We start from the raw sequence: 20160 nt of genomic DNA on the forward strand, positions 1-20160 counted from the left end.
TATTTGTACCTTTGTTTAATCCGAATGCCATAAGGTCTTTAAAGCAATGTTTTTAACGTTATTTTCACGAAAGGAAAGATGAGACAGAAAGTCAGTTTGTCTCCACTATTATTATTTAGAGCTATAAAAACTTGATCAGGGATAAATATTTTCACCTCGATTTTTTTTTTTTCAAATTGTGATATCAATGTTTGTGGACCTTCATCGTCATAATCATCAATCAAAAATAGGTTTGATTACGACATCTTTTAATCCACTAATCCCATTAAAATATTAATTACCTCTTAAAACTTGGAACATCCGGAATGTTCAAGGAAAATCGATTAATAGTGGCATATACGTGTTTACTATAAACAAATGAAGGCACAGCTATTTTTAATCACACATTACATAATTTGAAAAATTATTTCTCAGTCTTTAATCGACCTGAATACGGGTAGAGAGACGCGAAAGGTTCACATAAAAGTATTAACATATGTGTTAAAAATACCTACCTAAAAATTAGTAAAGTGTTTACTTGCAAGTTAAATATTGCCGACGTGGAAAAAGAAAACTGACGAAAATAAACTATGGTAAATTTTAGCCCTATTACTAAACATTATAATTACACGTACCTATATTTTTGTTAATTGGTCGATTATTTGTGTTTAGAATATTTTGAATTAGTTGACTACCTAAAAAAAATGTCGAAATGTTTTTGACTTGAATTTTCGCTCATAAAACTTCTGTTGAATTTAGTAATTTTGAGGTATTTTTACTCAGGATATGAGCGAATCACTTGATTCTGATATAGAATACATGGTGTCCCAATATTTAGAATTTACTTATCCGTTTTGTGACGAACCATATAAATTGTATGAAAATATTATGTTGTATATGGAGTTGTTGTTGTTTTTTTAAATGTCACAAAATTGACTAAAAAAATTGGTACTTTTTTCTGTACAATTACAGTTCGTGATTCTGAGTAAAAACCTGAAAATTAACCAAAAACAAAACTTACAACTTCAAATGTCCTAACAACTTTTTATTGCATCTATCCACATAATTAGATTCATTATTATAACGAGTAAAGAATCTTGCTTTCGATTTTAATATTCGAAATCGCATCCAAAAAAATTAGTCCTCATTTGTAATATTGACACGTTTAACATCGAAAATGCGAAGTGAAAGTATGAAAGTACACACAATATACAAATGAAGTGTACAATGCGGACAATTGAACAATCGAACTGTAAGTGATTGACATTTATATTATTGGCAGTCGTAAAAATCAAACCTTAATGCAGTCATAAAACTTTTACATTTTTATGTTTGACTAAATTAGGTAGGAATATAAACCCTTGCAGTTATAATGCAATAGGGTAGTTGACTTCATCTTGGCCAATAATTCAAAAACAAACCTGTACAAACTTAAATAATAAAATTACATAATAAAGTCATCCGATTGTAATAAAATTTTACCACCGTCATTCTCGAATAGCTAAATATAATTTCAATACCCCCTGGTACAGATTCTTCGACTCTGCATCACATCCGGAACACATCATCGCTCTGTAAGCATTCGCTGTTGCTACAGGGAACTCTAAAAACTATTATTGCTTATTTCCTCAACAACTTTAATAAGGTGTTTGTAAAATATTACGACATTTCAGCAGATGATTGAGTTAGTTTGATTGAACACCCTTATAAAGATTTTAAATTGAAAGTTTTGATTTAAAATAATAGTGCGTACTCGTACGTGTTTGATGCGTTACACTTTGAACATGTTCTATCAAATATTTGAAAAAAAATGTCATACACTAACCAAAAATTCTGAATAATATAAGTGTGTTTAGCCAAATAAACTTAACCACCATCTTGTATGCAATCAGTTGTCACAAAATCTACAATTAACTATCAAACTACAGGGCTACAGGCATCTAGAGCTCAAAAAGCTATTAAAAAAATCTGCTATTTGTTCCCGACCTTGCAAGGCACACGGTTGCTAATGCTAAAGTAATTGCTTAAGAAAAGAGCAGAGAAAATGCGTTTTTCTAAAGAACATGACAAGAAACGTAGCTATCTCTAGGTATCTTGCATATAGAATGCGACCAACTACTTCTGCTTTAGTGCGCGTCTACTTTTTGTTATGTTTCCTAGAATACTTTCTAGGGTTACCTCTCGTGCTGTGATGGACGAGAATATACATGTACTATCGAAGCGATTTTTAATCTGCTTATAGGTTAATACATTATTATGTGATAGTAATTAAAACCCTGTGGCTCCGTTGAAGGATGAAACGAAAATAAAAGATGTTCAGAAATTGGAGCACAATATTGATTTAATAATGAATGATTCATCGAAGTATTTAATTTCGTAGACAAGGTTGCTGAAAAAATATATTAATTCACTTTTATACCTTCCTTTGTCTATTTCATAAATGTGAAATATTTATCATATTTTTACGCATAAACAGGTATAGCAATTTTGAAAAATTTTGGCCGGAATAAGTATTGCGTCGATAACTGAATTATGCGCAGAAAAACTCGCGGACAGTATCTAGTAGTGTATAATTTTAAATATTTTCCATCCCTGTTTATATATTTCTCAATGGTTTTTACTATCAATCTATCAACAAACGATCGTAGTCTAGTTATGTTTGTCAAAGATAACGAATATATCACATAGTGGCCTTGAGCTCGAAATGAAGATAAATAAAAGATTTTGTAGATTACGTCATTCATAATTTCTGGTTTAACATGTTTGGAGTGATTAAATTTCTTGTTTTCACGGAAACTGTAACGTCCTTCGCGGCCATCTTGGTGAGATGTACCAAGTTGAAGAATAAACAAAGACACGTAATTGAGTAGGTAATTTAACTACTGTCTAGGCCGTAAATATAACTTACATTACGGCCATTATTACTATCTTTAGTATAAATGTTATTTTTCTACTCCTGTATTGTTATCTGTGATTTACTTAACCACGAACAGAATATAAAAACATACATAACAAGATTCTGGAAGTCTATATTGTCTATTCCCCATAACAGCACTCCATCGTAGTGTTGCTAAAACGATATTGCAACCACTTACATATTTTTTTCTTAATTCTTTCATTCGGACAGGCTGAGGTGCAGCCACTTACTTAATTCATATGGTTTTATACATAACAAAAACTTTCCGTACATAATTCATGGCTGCCAACATACGTAAACAAAGTACGTATATTTTAACATCATCACTGGCAAGTAAACATCAATTAAAAACAAAATTATCTTAGAAAGACAAATTTTGTCATTTTAATTTTTCCCACCCGTTTGTTGTTGTTTATTTTATATTTACGTTTGCCTTACTTATACTAAAGTATGAAAAAGTTTAAGTTTAGGTATTGTATTTTATTTAATGAGTACAAGTAGGTACATAGTCGTAGAAAAAGTATTGTATGCAACGTTGTATAAATAAGTCAAAAAAGCTCGTGGCGTCTCTTCTTACAATGTTCGCTACGCTCGCATCGTAACTCACGCCACTCACCTTTTTTGACCCCTACTATACAACTGTACTGTTGCATAAAATACTATTATTATACATAAGCCAGCACTTTTCACCTTTGCTATTAGATTATTAAAGAAGCAAACATACTTGCACCCTTGGAATTTATTCTTGTTTTGCATCGGATCATTGGTTACAAATTGTACGATGTCTCTAGCGTTATTGGCATTGATATGTTAGATTTCATTCTTTGAAATGTACTCGTAATACACGCTCTATTTGTGATGTATCCAGTCGTATTTATTAACGACACCGTGTTAGATCTTCATTTCATCGTGGGGATAAATCATAGGCAATTATGAAAAATTATAACCAATTCGCAGAAAATACTACACTTAGATAAGTAAACTAGCATCAAATTTATGTAATATATATTTTGTTTTTATTACAAGCTTTTATTTAGTTTCACCTGTCCCGTTGTCTGTATGTCTGTAATCAAATCTTGCAAGTTAAATTTGAGCAACTCCCAGTAGTCAGATTGACTTGAAATTTGGAATACTTATGTAAATCGCGTGACAATACAATAATCTATTAGTGACATCCTGTTAATCCAGCGATGATCATCTCTGAAGGACAGAACTCTTCAACGGTTAATAGCATCGACTTTAAATTTGGTACGCATATATCTAGTTTGAGTGACAATGCAAGTGCAGTCAACAAAAAGTACAGTAAGCAAAAAAAGCTTGTCTTCAAAATGACATTTTTATGGTTCATCATCATCATCATCCCAGCCTATATACGTCCCACTGCTGGGCACAGGCCTCCTCTCAGAACAAGAGGGCTTGATTTTTATGGTTAGGTTAGGTTATTTTATTTCACTCCTATGATTCGTGTTGGTGACAACGGTTACTTCTTACACTAGAAAAACACATTATCTGGTATTTCAATCGTCTTTAATGTCGTTTAAAGTTTCTTCTAAAACAATGAACGTAAGAAGAATATTTCTACTCATTCAATACGATGCTAATGATTTAGGATAACGTAGTTTTTATTCTATTTCTACATTAAATATTTACCAACCATATAATGTGTCGCGTCGCTATATCTTTTCAATTGTCCCCTTTTAAAAATGTAAATCGCGCATTATGGAATCAGGTCGCGCAACGTCGTCACGATCTTAAAACGGACCCAGTTCTGCTCCAACTTATAAATGGTAGAATAATCAGTATCATACTGAACACAGAATGCCATCATAGATAAATTTAGAACCTAAACTAACACCGGACTTGCGAAGATAAAGTTCCGCAACGAACTTTGTCGCTTTGAATCTCATTTTAATTTAATTATGTATACGTTAGTAGTCTACCTACCTACAGCTTAAAGCGTTAGGGTTCTAACATGCTACGTATGAGTTTATGACTGTTTGGAATAGCAATTGCCTGTTTTTGTACGTTTCGGAAGACGATGACGCAGCGTTTGCTAGTGTCGTCTTTAAATTGACTATGGCATAGTTTGGGCATGTGATTTCGATCAATGTACTAAAGCGTACATTGACTTATAATAAATGGTCCCACGTACACTATATACGCTTATAATTTGTATAGAAAGTCTCGTATCGGTATCTTACAACGTAATTTAACGTTGAATGATCGTAAGTCTTTATACTTGCATTGGCTAACGCCTGCAGCTTCGCCCTGTTTTAGAACTCCTAATACCTACCCGTATGAATCTCCGTCCTAATTCCTTTTTACATTATAAAGGGAATCTCTATGCATAATGTTCAGTTTTTTTGGTCCAAGAGTTTAGTTGGGGCGTTGATTCAGTCAGGACTTTAATTTTTATAAACAAAAATGTATTTTCCATTTTACTCTACTGCATTAATTTGCATTTTAGCATTAGGTAATTTACATTTTACACATTAAGATCATGAGGAAATTGACGCAAAAGGACGTCAAGGTACATCTTAACAACTATTTTTACTGCCATTGTCGGTCCACAACAACTTCAAAACTGTAGTTGCTTCTTCAATACAAATGTAACGGCTAAATGCCCTACTTAAAAGTGTCAGGCACTTAATCAATCCTCAAACATCAGTAGACTTTACTCTGAGCTCTCACAATCCCCCTTTTTCAGGCATGTCTCGAGCAAGAAGCGCGAGTGGCGGAGCTCCGTTCTCTCGCCGCGCGTGTGGCCGCAGAAACTGGATCCCGGGCCCTCCAAGCTGATGCCGATGCCCTGGCGAGGCGGCTGCAGCTGGTCGCTGGTGCGGTCCAAGCGCTAGCAGACCTGGGCGAGGCCAGGCAGCTTGCGAGAGCCAAGGCGCAGCATGTGAAGGAGCAATTCAGTGATATGAGACAAGTAAGCATTTTATACAGGTAGCACTGTTACGACTGTAAAGGTGAAATTTATTTTAAACTAGCTTTTCCCCGTAACTTTGTCTACGAAGAAATCTTTTATTGGTATAAAGAAATTTATCGCGCGGGAAGTACGAATTGTTTTACGAAAGTTTTCGTTTTATAGAAACCTACCTCAGACTTCAACAAAAGTCCAGGTCCAGCCTTTCTCAAGTTTAGCGCTTATCAACACAGATCAGACAGATAGAAGGATAATAGATATTTACACACTGTAGTTCTTGGTTCATCACTTAAAAAATATTACTCAGGTCAAATTGCGCATGGTCTAACAAAAATAATAATAGATTTAAGTAATAAAACGATGATTTTGGTATGACGAAGCCTACACATACTCGTACCAATATCAATATGTAACTTGTACATGTGATTAACGGTTCCTGCGCGGTAATGGGTGACCCAGCTATCGGATTCCATTTATGTCAATGCCGTATTTTATTATGTGTTGAAATAACAGTTAGTTGTTGGCCCTTAGGGACGTAATGAATAAATATTATGGAATAACGGTTGGCACAGTCAACTACAAAGATATCACAGATACTACTTTCTTGACTTAGTATTAAGGTGGTGTGTACATATTTTTATAACATTGGCCGTATCGATAACTTTGTATGTAGTTCACTGTACATATTGCAACAAGTAAGAAAAAAAACTAAAGTTAATCAAAATGTTTTGTTGCAGGACTTGACCCCACTACACGAAGATGGTGAAATAGTGGAAGATCAGCTTATAGCGCTTAGACAGAACTTAATCGCGCTAGGTAAGAGCGAAGCTGACATCGTCCCTGCAAGGGAACACCTGCCCGAGATCGACCGCGATGTCTCTGAGGAACACTCCATCGTCAGAATCCTTGAGCTATGGCAAGCCATGTTCAGAGATACATTCTTACACTACCACAGGTTGTCAACAGCGTTGGTAAGGTCTGGTGATGCAGCAACAGCTTTACGGCTGTGGCATGAATACCTGTTGGACTTGCAATCGTTCCTATCCGGATCTGTGCCAGCTGATTACGAAAACTTAACAGAACATCGCCGATTGTGCAGAGTACATAGAAATCTACTGGCTTCCCAGAGATCTGTCTTGATCAATGAGCATAAAGAGACCAAACATCGGGACTTAGCAGAAAAGTTTGACACGTTAACGAATCTTCATAATGAAACTTTGGCAAGAATAGTTGAAAGACACGACGAAGTATCCACCAGAATCGCAGCATGGGATGATTATAGAGAAATCTATATTGAGCTATTGAGATGGTTGAAGGAGATGGAGCGCGAGAAAGAAAAGTTGCAGTTAAGATATGTTCATATAAAGAGGATACACAAAATATTGACAAAGGTACAAAATCTCTCAGACAAAGTCCCCGAAGGGCGTAAACAAGCGGAAAAACTTTCAGGTAATCTCAAGAAAATATTAGAATTTACGGAAGAGACCTACGGAGCGTCAGTGAGGATGGAGTACGCAGGTATCGTGAAACGAGTTGACAACCTGAACGCAAGTTTAGATACGTGGCGGGACTTCCTCACTCGCATACTCGGACTTATTAACGAATATGAAAATCTTACCAACGATCTCCACAAACAATACTCGAAAACTCAGGACGAAACTATGTCATACTCCGACGAAGATCGTCTGTCGAGACCCCAACTCAAAAAGGCCATCGAGAAGTATACGGACTTAAGAACAAAGGTTGACAAGACCGAAACTCAGATTGAAGCGCTCAGCGTGATTCAGGAACAACTTAAAGAATGTCTCAGCCCACAAGATATGAGGATAGTAAGCCAAAGGGTGTGGCAGTTGAGACAACAACGAGCGGACTTAGAGCACCAGTTGACCATAATTATCCACCGACTACAAGAGCGACTGGAGGTCTACACGATCTTCAGCTCGCGTTTGTTGCGTTTCTCCGAATGGTTAACAACGCTTGAAGGACGTCTCGAAACTTCTAGTCAAAACAGTGATTTGGGAGCGCTCGACCCGCACGATCTCATCAGGAGAATAACTTCTGATGTTGAGGCGGAGACCGCCATGAAAGAACGCGAATTTGAATGGCTTACCGAGACTGGCAACGTCCTCATCGATTTATCTAAGAAAGATGAGAAATCTTTCAGCAAGGCAACCAGCAAACAGCTCAGTGAAGTGACCGGACGCTGGCAAAGGCTACAAGAGAGCGGTCGAGCCAGGATTACGAAGATAAACGAGCTTCTCGAGACAATCACACAACTGGAAGAAAGGTTGACCGAGATAAGACTTAAATTACATACTATCGAATCTAACCTCACCACCACCGTCATCATCCAAGTGCTGACAACCAGAGCCGTCGACGAGAAATTCCAGGAACGCGACGAGATACACAAAAATATCGAGGCGGTCAGCGGCGAAGTCGGCGAAACGCTGAATCTCTGCGAAATGGTATTCAACGACTCTGATATTCTACGAGGCAACTTCGACCTCCGCAACTTGCACACGGGCGTGGACATCGTCGAAAAGAAATGGAAGAACATCTGCGACATGTCTGAGCGCCGAAAGAATACACTGAAAGAGATCCGCAAGTCCGCCGAACTGGCGAATTCATTACTGCCCAAGGTGGAAAAGAAGCTGGATTCGGTCGAGAAACGGGTGGAGAAGATCGAGACCAGAAAGCAGCGAGGGGACAAGGACGACGAGAGCGTCTCTAAAGCTGTTATCAAGGAATTGGATGCGTTGGAAGGAGACGTGAAGCGGTTGGAGGATGCGTACAGTCGCGTGGCGTCGGCGCGCGGCGTGGAGTTGCGCGGGGAGGCCGCGGACGCGGCGGCGCGGTTGCGGACGGCCGTTCGGCGCTGGCAGCAGCTGCGCGGGCGCGTGGACGCGGCGGGCGCCGACCGCCACCGCCAGTTCGTGGCGGCGCACGGCCGCGCCGTCATCGCGCTGGCCGAGGCTGACGTGCGGCTCACGAGGGCGCTGCATCTCGCTCCGACGCCTCTCGACAAAGTCGCAACTCTGGCGGAACTTATGGTGAGTAATACAGTTAACCTTTGTGAGGGAGAGATTATGTATGTTTTCGGATTGCCATTTGTCATCCACCACTGACATCACCTAAAAAGTATAAGGAACTCTATAAGTAGAAATCTTCGCTCTCATCTCCAAAGCTATCTAAGTTCGTCACTGGTGGATACACTCACCAGCACCAATATCTGAACAACAAGCGTGCATAAATATCTGATACGATTCTATTTCTAGGGCCGGCAGGACGTGTCAGATATTTTTGCACGGTCCGCTGGGGCAGATATTAATGCTGGTGACTGTACTTTAAAGAAAACTTCATCATAATGTAAGAAGACCCTTATAATTTTACATGGTTACGCCCGCAACTTTTCCTCTGCTTCACATTTTTATCCCGAAATCGTATTTTCTTCAAAAATTGTCCTGACGATTACAAACAACAAAAACATTAGTCAAATTTGATGATCAGGTTAGAGTACCAGTAAGCGGAACTGCGAGTTAAATGGAAGTGAAAAAGGACTTCCTTTCCCCGTAGCTTCACTTCCCACCTAACCTTTTGGAGATCGACTTTAAGGTCAAAGTTAAAGACTATAGTGTAACTAGACCCCAGAATGCAAATTGTATTTCAGGGTGTGGAACAAGAACTCGCCGAATGCGAAGTCCTGGTGCAGGAAGCCGACAAGCTGTCGGCCGGCGTGGCGACCCTGCCAGGAGTGGCGGACATGGTGGCTGAATACCGCGCTCTGTACACTGACGTGAGGACCAGGCTTGATGTGGCGCGGGCTGAGATCGTTAGAGATGTGGACTCAGCTGTGCAGGTAAGGAAGATTTTAAAAAGGAGGATACCAGCTCGAAATATTAAACGACAAGCGGCTGTTTTTGGCTGATATGTCCTCGACTTGTCATATCTTACATGTGCTATGTGTTAGAACGGTATTGGTTTAAATATGTTTAATATGAGAGCGAGACAGAGAGTGACATAACACAAGTCATCATAACACATTGCATCAGATAAATATGAATTTCACCATTTTAATACTGTTCTGATGCGTTCCGTCACGTGAGGCAAATATAAATCTAGGGTTACGGTTAATTTCCTTCCTCAGACTTTTCTTCTTAGGGGGAGTTCTTTCAGACCCTAATAGGTGTGTTCCCACTAATTCCATTGACAGTACTCTTATAGAGTACAAAGTCTACACTGTTACAACATGGTTATAACTTACCACTGAATGTAACCCTTTCTTCCAGGTTGACACCCTAAAATGGGAGACAGACGCTTCACTTCAAGTAGACACGTTAACGTCTAAAGAAACCTATCGAGTAGAACTTGCATCAGCAGTGAAAGAAGCCTCAGATTGTCTAGAAGCCTTAAGAACAGCACTACTCCACCAGCCAAAAGAAAACGCGGGCAGTGACGAACTGGCAACTGCTGCGAAAGAAATTGCCAAAGCTGGCGCCAAGCCTGGCCAAATACTGGAGTTGGCCAAACATTTGTCAGAACTACTCTTGACGGAATGTGATGCGACCGAAGAAGAAGCTATGCTCAAGGATGTTGAATCATTAGCGTTGAGATACGAAGACCTTCTAGCGCAAGCGAAGAAGAGGGAACTCCAAATAAACAATCTGAGGTATGTTCAGATGAAATCTGTGGTAGTTATATGTCTGAATTTTACGATTTGTAGCACTAGCACTTTTGCATTTTGGTGTCGGGGCTTTGTGAATACTGTGAACTGCGCGTTTTCTGATCCTTTGGTCATCGGAAATGATCTTGGATATACATTATAACTGGTTACTTTTTCAAAAATGCTATATTATTGTTATTGACTTCAAATAAAAAAACATTTTGAATGAAACTTAATACCGACATGTAAAAGTCGCCAGTTTCAAAAAATTTAAACGTTTCTTGACAAACTTTTAAATACTTGAACTTGAATTAATTTAAGACTTGCTGTGGAAGACTTTGACCTGTAATTAATATAGACCGCTCCGAGCATGCAAATACTTATCTAATACGCTCCCAATAAAGGAAACTTTCTTTCTTAAGCATTTGCATGACTTCAGTCGTGGTATTTGTGAAAACGTTTTGTGAAGTGTGGTCGGGCAGATGTACCGTTTTTTCAACAGCGCAGTTTCATTTTTATACAACTACATTGTTCTCTAACTTTTTTGGATTATTCTTCTTATGATTTTATCTGATTTCATAACAATTATTTATTTATCAATAAAAAAATATACCTAGTAAGTATTACAGTAAAAAAACCAATTCATAATATCATATTGAGATTCAATCAAGTATTCCAATTCGGGATTACTTGAAGATCTTCTCGTTGATATAAGTGTTATTGTAAATATCTACAAAAGTATTGGAGTACTGGAGTAGGTTGCTCATTTTCGAAATAATTGTCACTAAATTCTTATAATTTTCTTATTTTTTTAATGAAATACCTTCTCAATTTTTTTAGGTAGTTCCGGAACTAACCGGCACATATAAAACAAAACAAGCAGTTTATAGATTTATTCTGATCGAGAATACACATGTATTAAGTTTCTGTTAAAAATACCATTTTTATTTCATGCTTTTTTTGCTGACTATACTTTTTGTTGACTGTACCTACTGGTATTGTCATTCATCAATATTATTATGTTACACCACGGTTTCAAGTTTACAAGATTTACCCCTGTTTCTTCATACATTGATTAAATTTATTTGACGGATAAAAATGTGATGCCTTCTCTGTTTGTCTCGTTCGAATAGACGGAGACGGCATCACATTTATCCGTCTGATAAAATTAATCAATGGGTGGTGAAACAGTCCCTTAACTTATTTAACAACAACAAACAGGGCGATTATAAAATAAAAGCTTGTAAAAGTTAATTTTATTGAAATTCTGTTAACCACACTCCACAAACTCGAAGTCTTCGCGCGTCTATATGCACTCAGAGACAAAATTATAGTCTCGCTCTACGTATAAGCAGTTTAAAGGCCGCCGCTATAATTTTGTCCCTGTGTAGTTACGGTCGTGTTAACAGCTTCTTAACCGGCATGGCCTAAACACGCCGTTTTCTGGTTCTCTAGGTTACCGCACTCAGCATCGTACGCGCTCACGTGCGAACAGTGAGTACTCGCTTTTTCTAATTTTATTAATCTACTGGCCTGGCATGCCAGTTTTTATCCTAGACGTAAGCATATATCACCGTACGCGGGTGAAGGATGCGTGCTTCGTCCGCGATAAATGCTGGTGTGCTTGGCCCCGTTGGTGTATCTACTTGCACTGTACACCTTTTTACAGGAGACGCCATTTATTTAGGATTTAAGATGTTTCCACTGTTATTGTTCAATATAGTTGTAATATCGACACCGATAATGGTTGGGACATTGATTAAACTCCGTAGGTTGTTTTCTTGCTATCGTGTCATACAATTTAAACTGAATTACCTATTGCAAAATAACCTTTTATCATTTAATTCAAGTAGGTGACTATTATTACTATCATCTTCATTGTTTTATGAAGGCTATTTTAATATATTAACTTTTGAAAATGATTGGCAAGAAAACAGCGATGCATGTTTTTATTTTGTCGTAGTTAGTTGCACTTATTTATTAAAAACAATGTTAATATTTGTTTTATTTGCACTGCACTTGTACTTGTACCACTTATGTACACTTGATTAGTTGCTTTTTATTTTAATTTAATACTTTTTACATGTACTATTTTTTCTCCCACAAATTGGATAAAAGATGGCCATCATCTTTACGTTGTACTTAGCAGTAACTAATTATTCTTTTATTTAGTCGAATATTTAGTTAAAAAATGTTGTTAGGAAGACATCTACCGACGCACGGCTTAAGCCGATCGAAAAAACTTTATACCCTGCAATAATAATAGTACCTATCTCAATACAGCCTGGTGACAGACGGACGGGCGTTTTTACCCTTTGGGTACGGAACCCTAAAAAGCAATTCCTTGATCCTTATGCTTCCTTAAGGTTTTTGGTCTTTGGCCTTAAGACGACTCGACCAAAAAAAAAAAAGTCAATCGACCTCTTTCGCAATCTTATTGCCTAGCTAGACATAAAAAAAAATATGGATCTGGGGACACCCTCATGCGATGTATTTGAATCGGTACACAGCTCCTATACTTCCTATGGCCTATCGTTTCCTTATGAAGAGTTCATAGGGTCCACGTCATAACCATTCTCAATCCCGTAGCGAATCCGGCCGGCTGACTTGCCCGCTGTGTTCGGAGCGCAACTGGAAGCAACTGGACAATGACCTGTGGAGGCTGGAGCAGTGGCTACAGTTCGCCGAGGCCACGGAGGAGGGCCGCGGGGAACCGCCAGAGGTCTACGACCAGCTCGAGGACGCTATACAGGTGACTATGATTATCACTTAAGATTACTTGCGGAATGTTCAGAGAACAGAAAATATGCTAGGGATAAAAAAAAAACCAAATCGGCTCATAAATGACGGAGTTCTGAGACTTCTGAGGTAACAAACATAAAAATAAAATAAAAAATAATACAACCGAACTTTCTATGGCCGTCTTAGTTGTCCTTGTACTTGACGTCTATGTCTGACCTCTCTGTCCGACGGGATTCACGCCCAGGACCTCTAGCATCATCAAGATCAGTAGCATGTTGTTGTCCCCAGGACCACCGCGAGTTCCTCCTGGACCTGGACTCGCACAAGTCCATCGTGGTGTCCCTGAACGTGGTGGGCGCGCACGTGGCGGCGCACGCGGCGGCGGCGGCGGCGGCGGACGCCAGCCGCGTGCGCGCGCGCCTCGCCGCCGCCAACCAGCGCTGGGACGCCGCCTGCGCCGCCGCCGGCGTCTGGCAGGGGAAGCTGCAGCGCGCGCTCGTGCATAATCAGCAGTTCCACGACATCGGTGACTTATTTATTTATTTGTCACACAAAAATACAGCATTCAGTACAGTGAAAGCCAAAACGATGTAAAATTGAAATTATACTATAAAAACGCAAATAAGTTTTTGGTAAAAATTAAATTTTTAATAAAAGCTTTTTTTTGCTGACTGTACTTTTTGTTGACTCTACTTGTATTGTCACCCAAACTACAGTTGCATACCAAATATCAAGTGGATGTCATTAATCGTTGAAGTGTTCCGTCCTGTGGAGACGATCCTGGCCGGACTACCAGGATGTCACTACCAGTTGTATTGTCACGCAATTTACATAAGTATACCAAATTTCAAGTCAATCCAACTACTGGAAGTTGGTCGAATTTAACTTGCAAGATTTGATAACAGACTGGCAGACAGGATCAGCGGTGGTGGCCACTTGCGGCCCTGTGTGTGTGTACGCGCTTGTCCAGTCAGCGTGCCGCTGGTCGGCCCCGGCGGCGGAGCGCGGGTGCGCGCGCGCGAGCCGCTGCGGCTGGACCGCGCGGGCGCCGACCTGCAGCGCGACTTCCGCCGCTTCAGCGAGCTGCGCGACGACCTGACGCGCGCGGAGCCCAGGGTGCACGCGCTGCATGACGCCGCGCAACTCTTGCGTAGCGGGGACGCGCCGCCCAACTCTGACGACATCTGCCGGAGGTAACAGTTACTAGTCGAGACTACAGTCGGCCGCAGGTTTGGTAGCAGGGATGCGCCACCGAATTCTGATGGCATCTGCGGGAGGTACTTTAATATCCCTAATTACCACACTAATCGATCGATTGTTATCGAAACACAACACAAGCTGAGACAGGCACCCATTGCCAAACTCTTTACCAAACAACTTTTTTTTTATTCACAAAAATTCAAAGTTTCACCAACCTGTTCTTGGCATTTTTTTATTGATGGTAAAGTGGATTTGTTAACTTCGCTCAAGCTTCAGCAAGTGGCAAGTCAGAAATACTGGTGACACATTTTTAGCGATATTTTTTTTTTTGTTTGATTTTTTGATTCAAAGGCATAAATGTATCTATCGACCAACAGTTCATTTCATGCCAGTCGATCGGCTGTTTATCAATCGTTTGTCAACCGGTATCCATCGATCGGCCAGACCTACCACACCAATCGATCGATGTCGATAGCTATCGATGAATTAGTGTGGTTATTCATAACATGGGAAAAAATATAAAAAATAAATAAATAACTTGCTTTGTCCGTGTACCTATTTAACCGACTCAAATGTAAAAAAACCGTGAATGGACAACAAAAATAATAATAGTTTTAGTGCTAGTTTGAGTCTTAGTTTTAGGTGGTACTTATCGAGCCAAAATAAATCTTTCTTTCTTTTCTTTTTTTCTTAACTCCTCTTCGCAACATTTTCTTAATTAACTTAAGTAACAGCAATTCAGAAATAAATATTTGTTATTTGTTGTCAATCACTAGACTGGGCGAGCTGCGCCTGCGTCTCCAATCGCTCCGCAAGCTGTCCGGCGTGTACGCGCTGAAGCTGGGCGCGGCGCTCGCGCGGCAGCCGCGCGCCACGTCCGCACTCGCCGCCGTCGCCGCCGCCGCCGCCGCCGCTCCCATGGTAAACTACCCTACAATAACTTTAAAAAAAACTGACCCGGTCCTAGTAAATTTTAAGGTGTGTTTCCACTCAGATGTCGAAGTCAGAATCGTTAATTGCAGAGTTTAGGTACAGTCGAGAAAATTAAATCGCGTGCGCGATGGAACGTTTAGTAAATTTTATGATGATTTCTTTGGCAGATGTATGGAATGGCAACATGATACATAACAATTCTCATTCATTCACGGTTATTATAACATTAAACTAAACATATTTGTTTGGGGAACCGGGATATGGACATAATTAGGTGATTATGCTATGTTTGCAAATGGGATCATTTGCCATAATTTTATAAATCTTAATGTAATGTTTGTCATAATTATTGTTAATCATATTTTTTTCCAACTAAAACCGTACATTTTTCATACATTTTTAAATGCTCATCCTGTAGAACTTTATAGGTTAGGTTTGTTTTATAAAAATTATGAAAAATAAATGGTTTCAGAGAAAAAATAAGTTATGTCAAACATTACATTATGACTAACATTTTTCGACCAGTCGATATAGATCCTTTGCAAATAAATCACTTTGACTTTGACTTTGATCACGGTCCATGCTGTAACAAATACCAACATGATGTTTGCACAAAAAAAGTTCCATCGTGCTACGATGTTTAGTTTCTTCGACAGTACGTAAGGTGGTAAATTCCCAGCCTGCTATTATTAAATCTTTGTTTACGCGAACAGTTTAAATGTGATTCAAATTTTGTTCACATGGAAGTAATCAGTGGAAACGAAGCTTTACTAATTATGCTCTATAGTAATACTCACACTGATGTATTAAACTGAATACTCAAAATGTACTTAACATTTGAAATTTAGTTCCGTCATAGTTTTAATTTTAGGCCCCCGTAAACTAGCAAAACCTTATTGTTAAAGTAGTAAAAAATATGACAACTTCATCAAAATCGGGCCAGGAATATTTAAGATCACTAGTTAGTTGTTACCCTGAGTTGCCCTCACTGCTTCCCACATTGCACAAAAAATAAAAGCACAAAATGCTTCATAATCATGTAATTGTCATAGAGAACAACTTATGCCCTGAAATCCCATTAATAAATACAATTGGAAACTTGAAAAGGGACAAAATTGGTAGTTTAATGTAATTGAGAATTCTGCAAACATTATTTATTTTCATACAGAAGCGTACATTTTTTAAGGACTGCAAATAATCATTTTTTTTATCCAACTAAAAGCAATTTCTTACTACTACTCCACAAAATCGATTGAAAAAATCGATCGAATCGAGAGAAAAACTTTTTAGAGAAAAATCACTTAATTTTATTTTCACCTGAATTATGCAAGGAGTTATTAAAGACCGCACCTACTTATTAGGTACTTATCGTGTTTACTGGGGTACTTACTGTACTGTGTTTTTACAATCAGATATTATAATGAGTATGAAAGAAAAAAAAATAGATGAAATAGAAATAAAAGAAGTATTAAAGTAAAACGTCAAATGCTGACTCTCAAAATGTGAGCAAAAAAAAACAGATAAAACTTATCATGTGCAATATTGTCGGATTTAACTAGTTACTTTAAAAACCGATTCCTTTCTTTTGCTCAAAAGCTTTAAATACCTACTGTATGAAATAAATAATGTTTGTACCACCCCATAACACCACGTATTTAGCCGCTTCGCACAGTATGTTGACGTGTTCTTCCCCGTAGCTCATGGAGGAAGAAGAGGAACAGATCTCCCTCGGGACCTCGGACCTGCCGCCTTTGGACGAGAATGAGTGAGTAACGACGCAGCCTGTTCGCTATGCATGGTGAAGCTTAAAGGTGAACGGGAAAGACATCGACCGTTGTGTGTTTAGTGCAGTGTAAGCAAAAAATCAAAGGACTGGTACACCTGAGTACTTATATGGTTTTAATTTCAACTCGATACCACACGTTTTCCCGAGATAAAAGGTCTTGAGACGGGCGGACGGACAGACAACAAAGTGATCCTATAAGGGTTCAGTTTTTTCCTTTTGACGTACGGAACCCTAAAAATGGGTTGATCTCGGAATGGGAGATATACATTTAAAAAGATTGTTGATCCATTTTATAATAGCACTATTTTTTTTTAAATAACCTAAAATAGCTCCTCCTATGTAATTTGTTTTTAACTGAATTGGAAATAAGTTTCTAATAAAAAATCATTTTAAAAGACGTGCTTTTCTGCCGACTTTACTTGCTTGTTTGAAAATTTTATTTACTTTGAAAATTTGATCAAAAATATATAAACACGACTCTATTGTTAATGTCGTAGAAGCGTGTTCAGATATATTTGATTCAATTTTTGCTCACAAGTTTATGAACTCGACTGTACAACCGACATTATATGTATCAAACAAGATAAATTTTATTGTATTGGGATGTATAGTGGAAGGTCAAATTGTACTTACAAGATTTTAACCAAGCAAAAAACAACAACATACAGTGCAAGTAAAATAAAAGCTTGTGACTCATTAAACCACTCAGTAAGTAATCCACTTCAGGCTTCTAGTAAAATTCCGTCCGTAATTCCTCATTTACCGCCCTTACAGCACAATGTACTATTGCTTCCGTTAGCGGTCGATGTTGTTTCTATCGTCTATTTGCCACTGGTCTTGTCGCCGTTACTGTTTTTGTTTCAGTGTTTGCTGCTTGCTCACTATTTTCTTTCTTTTTCACTGTGTTCTGCTATATTCTATACATTTTTGCATGTTTAATTGTTTATACTCATTGTATAACTTTCAATACTTTCGCCATTTCAAAGTCCTTGTAATAATGTTTGTGAAGATTGAAAATCAACTAAATTTATTTGGGAATGTGTTATAATATAATAATACTTTTATGCCAGGTATCTTAAAAGTAATCAAAAATAATTCAGCAGCAGGTCGAGTCAGTAAGTATTTTATCGGAGTTTTTGTTTCGAAATTAAAGTCACTCCTTGGTCGCTTTGCACTTTGAACATCAACCAATGTATGACAACAATGTGTAAGTACATTTGCCAATAACAATCAGAAAATACTTACTGGAAAACATTCGACCAGTAGGGCTACTACGAAACACGAAACTCGAAGTTCGTGTCGTGCGGTCCCTCTGACACTTATAATATTTAATACGAGAGCGAGAGGGACGGTACGACACGAACTTCGAGTTTCGTAGTAGCTCTGCAGTGTCCAATGAAACTAACTCAAACATCTGCTGAAATATTTTGGAATAATTTTGAGACACTAATGTTTTCATGTAATTTGCATGTTGAAGAATAAACATAATAAAGGCGGATCTCAGACTCAACCTCTTATGAAATTTTATGAAATTGGAATATCTACTTTAGGATGTGTAGGTTGGGTATCTGAAATGGTTATTCAAAGTTCATAAAATGTCATATACGAGGTTAAGTCAGAAACCCATCGATATATTCCATAACAATTTTACGAGAAATTAGCATGGCTAAAGATTACAGTTCATTGATATAGACCTCCGTACAGATGTAGTCAATAATGTTTTGCCATCGTACGTATTTTGTCCGAAAACTTGCTTTATCTTGCTATCTCAACTAGCTTACTAATTGAGATAGCAAGATAAATACGAACTATCCGACAAAATAAAATGGAACAACATTATTCACTAGAACTGTAAAGTAACGCCCGAATCCATCAATCAGTCCCAGGGATGGGTAAACTTTTTCCTTCGCGTGCCAATATATACTAACGAATTATATGGCGGGCCAAGTTGTTGCATTTTTGGCTATGTTATAAACCGAAATAAAAATATTGATATGTATTTTTTGAAACACTAATTTGGCCATTGCCAATGAGAATAAAATTTTATAACAATACGAAATCTTCTCTTGATTTTTTTTTGATGGTCGCGGACCGGATTTCAAGCATTTGCGAGCCGCAGTTTCCTCATCCCTGGTCTAGCCTATAAAAACATCAGACTTAGGACAACCATCTTCCACAGTGTGGTCGTAAGTGACGATGAAGACTTGACGCGGCTGCAGCGCGGGCTCCGGTTCGTGTGCCGCGTGGCGCGCGCCTCCATCCCGTTCCAAGCCCTGCTGCTGCTGCTGCTGGGGGCGGCGGCCCTCGCGCCCCACTCGCACTCCGACTGCCGCACCCCCGGCTTCGCGATGGAGCCCGTGCTGCGGTACCCCGACGGACCACCGCCGCTCTGATTACGAAAACGACCGTAAACGATGAATAAAGTAACGCTGGTAACTTGTATGTGCCGATGGAAGGAGATAGCCTGAGATTTACTTGTTACGTATTTAATATTCGGTGAAATGCAAATTGTTCGCAAAGAGAATTGAAACGTATTTAAAATTCAACTTAATTCTCTTTTCGATTGATTTATTTCACTTACTATTTTTTACGTTTATGCGTGATATAGATGTGTTCGGAAGTGTTGCGATGTCCGTTTCACCGGCATAGATGAGCTAGTGGCCTGCTTTTTTAAATGTTGCTGGCAACACAAAAATGGCGGTTTTTGTTGTTGGCAGCGACGGCCGCTGCGCTCAGCCGGTTTCGTTTGAAACGCGGCGTTTGAGTGCGATACATTCCAATCGGTGCTACGCTTGCCGCTTGTAAATACCCCCTTTTGTATATTTGTTATTTAAAATCGAAAAGACAACGGCGGGCAGGCATTCTTGTTGTTATACGAATTCGTATCAAAGACGCCACTGAACCGCTTCAACGCATTGTTACTTAAATATTATTTTAGTTTGTAAGGACTGTGTACAATAAAGTCAAATAAAGCCTTTGCATTGATTATGAACCATGTTTTATTTGTACATCTC

At 38.8% G+C, this 20160-nt stretch overlaps 2 protein-coding genes across 2 annotated transcripts in view; both read left to right on the top strand.

The window, feature by feature from the left end:
• Positions 1-13836, top strand: part of LOC141432247 (uncharacterized) — a 38175-nt gene extending 24339 nt beyond the window's left edge. Inside the window, exons 7-13 of the mRNA XM_074093786.1 lie at positions 5604-5828; positions 6563-8875; positions 9493-9681; positions 10112-10491; positions 11941-11979; positions 13075-13237; positions 13516-13836. Coding sequence (XP_073949887.1) covers positions 5604-5828; positions 6563-8875; positions 9493-9681; positions 10112-10491; positions 11941-11979; positions 13075-13237; positions 13516-13821 — 3615 coding nt within the window. The 3' untranslated portion in view covers positions 13822-13836. The remainder of the gene's footprint in view (positions 1-5603; positions 5829-6562; positions 8876-9492; positions 9682-10111; positions 10492-11940; positions 11980-13074; positions 13238-13515) is intronic.
• A 129-nt stretch (positions 13837-13965) lies between these two features.
• Positions 13966-20138, top strand: LOC141431693 (muscle-specific protein 300 kDa-like). The gene is made up of 5 exons (XM_074092873.1): positions 13966-13990; positions 14198-14420; positions 15204-15348; positions 17058-17125; positions 19326-20138. The coding sequence occupies exons 1-5, from the start codon at positions 13966-13968 to the stop codon at positions 19537-19539; spliced, it is 675 nt and encodes a 224-aa protein (XP_073948974.1). The 3' UTR covers positions 19540-20138.
• The last annotated feature ends 22 nt before the right edge of the window (positions 20139-20160 follow it).

The sequence above is a fragment of the Choristoneura fumiferana genome, chromosome 10 (genome assembly GCF_025370935.1).
Source record: "Choristoneura fumiferana chromosome 10, NRCan_CFum_1, whole genome shotgun sequence".
Taxonomy (NCBI): Eukaryota; Metazoa; Arthropoda; class Insecta; order Lepidoptera; family Tortricidae; genus Choristoneura; species Choristoneura fumiferana.

Coding starts and splice junctions, on each gene's coding strand:
- LOC141431693 (XM_074092873.1), top strand. CDS start 13,966: ATGTCATTAATCGTTGAAGTGTTCC. Junction 15,349..17,057: donor CCGCCGCCGCCGCTCCCATG/GTAAACTACCCT, acceptor TCTTCCCCGTAG/CTCATGGAGGAAGAAGAGGA. Junction 17,126..19,325: donor CCGCCTTTGGACGAGAATGA/GTGAGTAACGAC, acceptor CATCTTCCACAG/TGTGGTCGTAAGTGACGATG.